The 3,294-nt window shown below is 53.9% G+C and overlaps 1 protein-coding gene across 1 annotated transcript; it reads left to right on the top strand.

Moving 5' to 3' along the window:
- The first annotated feature begins 273 nt into the window (after window positions 1-273).
- On the top strand, window positions 274-2,756 carry LOC104450035 (9-cis-epoxycarotenoid dioxygenase NCED1, chloroplastic). Its single transcript, XM_010064424.3, has one exon. The coding sequence runs from the start codon at window positions 499-501 to the stop codon at window positions 2,338-2,340; it is 1,842 nt and encodes a 613-aa protein (XP_010062726.2). The 5' UTR covers window positions 274-498; the 3' UTR covers window positions 2,341-2,756.
- Window positions 2,757-3,294: the final 538 nt, after the last annotated feature.

Raw genomic sequence — 3,294 nt, 5'->3', positions numbered from 1 at the left:
GAATTGAGCGGCCATGTTCTCGGGCACACTTCCAAGAAGGCGAGGGAAGGGAAAAAGAAAAAAGAAAAAAGAAAAAAAAAAAGGAGGGAAAAATGGGGGAAAAAAAGAAGAGAGAGAAACAACAACATCAACAACAACGCACGCACTTATTGAGTCCCAATGGTGTCTCTTCTCTCTGAGATCTAAACACGTGGTAGTGTGCTGATCGGCTTTGAAGTGGACCTGCATGGATGGCCGCTTCACGGCCTATATATACCACATCCCCCGTCTCTCTCTCCCCCACATCTTCTCAGAACAAGAAGAAGAAGAAGAAGAACAATCCGACACTCCCAACTTCTTCTTCCCCCTCTCTCTCTCTCTCTTCTGCTTCAGCTCACTCGCAGTCTCGCACGACCAACCTCGAAAGGCCACGCGCAGACAACGCCAAAAATCCTCTCGACCCTCGATAGAAACCGAGAAGAAAAGCACACGGGAACCTGACCAAAATAGAGAACTTTGATGTCATCAAGCATGGCTGCTGCTGCTGCTACTTCCTCCGCTGCTGCGTGCACGGGGGTCAAGTCTAGTTTCCTCTCGCCTTCTCCGCAGCAGTCGTCTCCGTCGTTTCTTCTGGAGGTGGGCTCTGTTAGGCCCAGACAAAAGCCCAACAGCGTCGTCACGTGCTCCCTCCAGACCCCCTCCCTCCTTCAACTCCCCAAGCAAAGAGCTCCCCCGCAGCCTCCCATTCCCTCCCCCGTCGTTAAGCCCCCGAAACAGAGCTCCACCTCCAGCCCATCGTCTTCGTCTCCTCAAGATTGGAACTTTTTACAGAGGGCCGCTTCGATCGCATTAGATGTCGTGGAGTCTGCCTTGGTCTCGCACGAGCGCACCCACCCGCTGCCCAAAACCGCCGACCCCGGAGTCCAGATTGCCGGCAACTTCGCTCCGGTGCCCGAGCGGCCCGTCGCCCGCTCCCTGCCGGTGATCGGGAAGATCCCGGAATGCATCCGCGGGGTGTACGTCCGGAACGGCGCCAACCCGCTCCACGAGCCGGTCGCCGGGCACCACTTGTTCGATGGCGACGGCATGATCCACGCCGTCCGGTTCTCCGGCGGCTCCGTGAGCTACGCCTGCCGGTTCACCGAGACGCAACGCCTGATCCAGGAACGGGGCCTCGGCCGCCCCGTCTTCCCCAAGGCCATCGGCGAGCTCCACGGCCACTCCGGCATCGCGCGGCTCATGCTCTTCTACGCCCGCAGCCTCTTCGGCCTCGTCGACCACCGGAATGGCATGGGCGTCGCGAACGCCGGCCTCGTGTACTTCGACGGCCACCTCCTCGCGATGTCCGAGGACGACCTCCCCTACCACGTGCGCGTCACGCGCTCCGGCGACCTCGAGACCGTCGGCCGCTACGACTTCGCCGGCCAGCTCGACTCTCCGATGATCGCCCACCCGAAGATCGACCCGGCTTCCGGCGAGATGTTCGCCCTCAGCTACGACGTCGTCCGGAAGCCGTACCTCAAGTACTTCCGATTCTCCAAGGACGGCGAGAAGTCCCCCGACGTCGAGATCCCCCTGGCTGAGCCGACCATGATGCACGATTTCGCCATCACCGAGCGCTTTGTCGTGATTCCGGACCAGCAGGTGGTGTTCAAGCTCCCGGAGATGATCCGCGGCGGCTCCCCAGTGATATACGACAAGGACAAGGTCGCCCGGTTCGGGGTCCTCGACAAGAATGCCAGCGATGCGTCCGGAATCAAGTGGATAGAGGTGCCCGATTGCTTCTGCTTCCATCTCTGGAACGCTTGGGAAGAGACAGAGACCGACGAGATCGTAGTGATCGGCTCGTGCATGACTCCGCCGGACTCCATTTTTAACGAGTCCGAAGAGAGCCTGGAGAGCGTGTTATCCGAAATTAGGCTGAACCTCAAGACAGGCAAGTCCACGCGGCGCCGCATCATCGCTGAGTCAGAGCAAATCAATCTGGAGGCCGGGATGGTGAACCGGAACCTGCTCGGGAGGAAGACCAGGTACGCCTACTTGGCGCTGGCCGAGCCGTGGCCTAAGGTTTCTGGGTTCGCGAAGGTCGACCTTTCGACGGGCGAGGTGAGGAAGTACATGTATGGAGAGGAAAGATACGGCGGCGAGCCGATGTTCGTGCCGAGAAGTCGGGATTCGGAGAGGGAGGATGATGGGTATGTCCTGGCCTTTGTACACGATGAGAAGGAGAGGAGCTCGGAGTTGCAGATTGTGAATGCGGTGACCCTAGAATTGGAGGCCACCGTTAAGCTTCCATCAAGAGTCCCCTATGGATTCCATGGGACCTTCATAAGTTCCAAGGACTTGGAAAGGCAGGCTTAAAGCTTAAGTGGGGTTGCCTCTGTGTAGAGGTTGAACTTAGTTACAGTGATGATGATGGTAAATATTTTGTAAGCGTTCAGCAGCGGGTGACCAGAAGAGGAGATTTACCAGAGGGATGTCTGCAGATAAGTCCCCGGAATGTCCTCTTTCTTATATGATCAGACTCAGAGTAACATCCCTTTTCGTGGGTGTTGTTCAAGTTTCAATTTTTTTCTCGCTTTTTTTGGATGTATTGCAAAGTAGGAGGTTTTGAGGGACCAGCTTGTAGCTTTTGGATGTAGCTAGGACTTTAGAGCTCAGCTGGTTTCTTCTTATTCTCCTACTTCTTGATGTGTATAAGATAAGAAAGTCATGTGATTGTTACCATATTAAGTAAAGATATATAAGTATAGTGATCTGTGTATCTTCTGCTTTCACTACTTTCGGTCACTCTCTCTCTCTCTCTCTCTCTCTGTGAGCACTCTGCTCTCTGTGGCTTCACACGATAAGACATCTCTTGTTTCACTTTTACAAGAAATTTCTCATATGAAGGAAAGATTCAGGGTAACTGCTGGAGACTAATAGTAGTCTATTCATGCGGATGGGTGACAGTTGGTCTATTTTCTTTAGGAGGATTGTGATGGATTAGGGATGAACGGATGCTTTCGGCTATCGCCGATTTGCCAGATGATCCTATATTTATCTGTCGAGAAGACACTGTGGATCACACTCTTTTAAAGCCCCTCACGTTAATGCAATGATGAAGTGCTCTCGCCACCAGTTACGTCTCTGCTCTAACTTGCTGATGGTGGCAATGCCTGATTGGTGGCTTTCCCAAATCTTTTAAGTCCATCATCTGCCCAATGGTGATGCGCAAAATCATAGTACTTCCCACCACGGGTAGACAAATGCCAACACTTCCGTAGCAGAAGCGATCGAGTAAGGCTTTTGAAAAATGGGCGCAAAAGTTTGATT

Source organism: Eucalyptus grandis, chromosome 6 (assembly GCF_016545825.1).
Source record: "Eucalyptus grandis isolate ANBG69807.140 chromosome 6, ASM1654582v1, whole genome shotgun sequence".
Classification (NCBI taxonomy): Eukaryota; Viridiplantae; Streptophyta; class Magnoliopsida; order Myrtales; family Myrtaceae; genus Eucalyptus; species Eucalyptus grandis.
Note: the sequence above shows the minus strand (reverse complement) of the source record. Positions and strands in the feature narration are given on the sequence as shown.

Coding starts and splice junctions, on each gene's coding strand:
- LOC104450035 (XM_010064424.3), top strand. CDS start 499: ATGTCATCAAGCATGGCTGCTGCTGCTGCTACTTCCTCCGCTGCTGCG.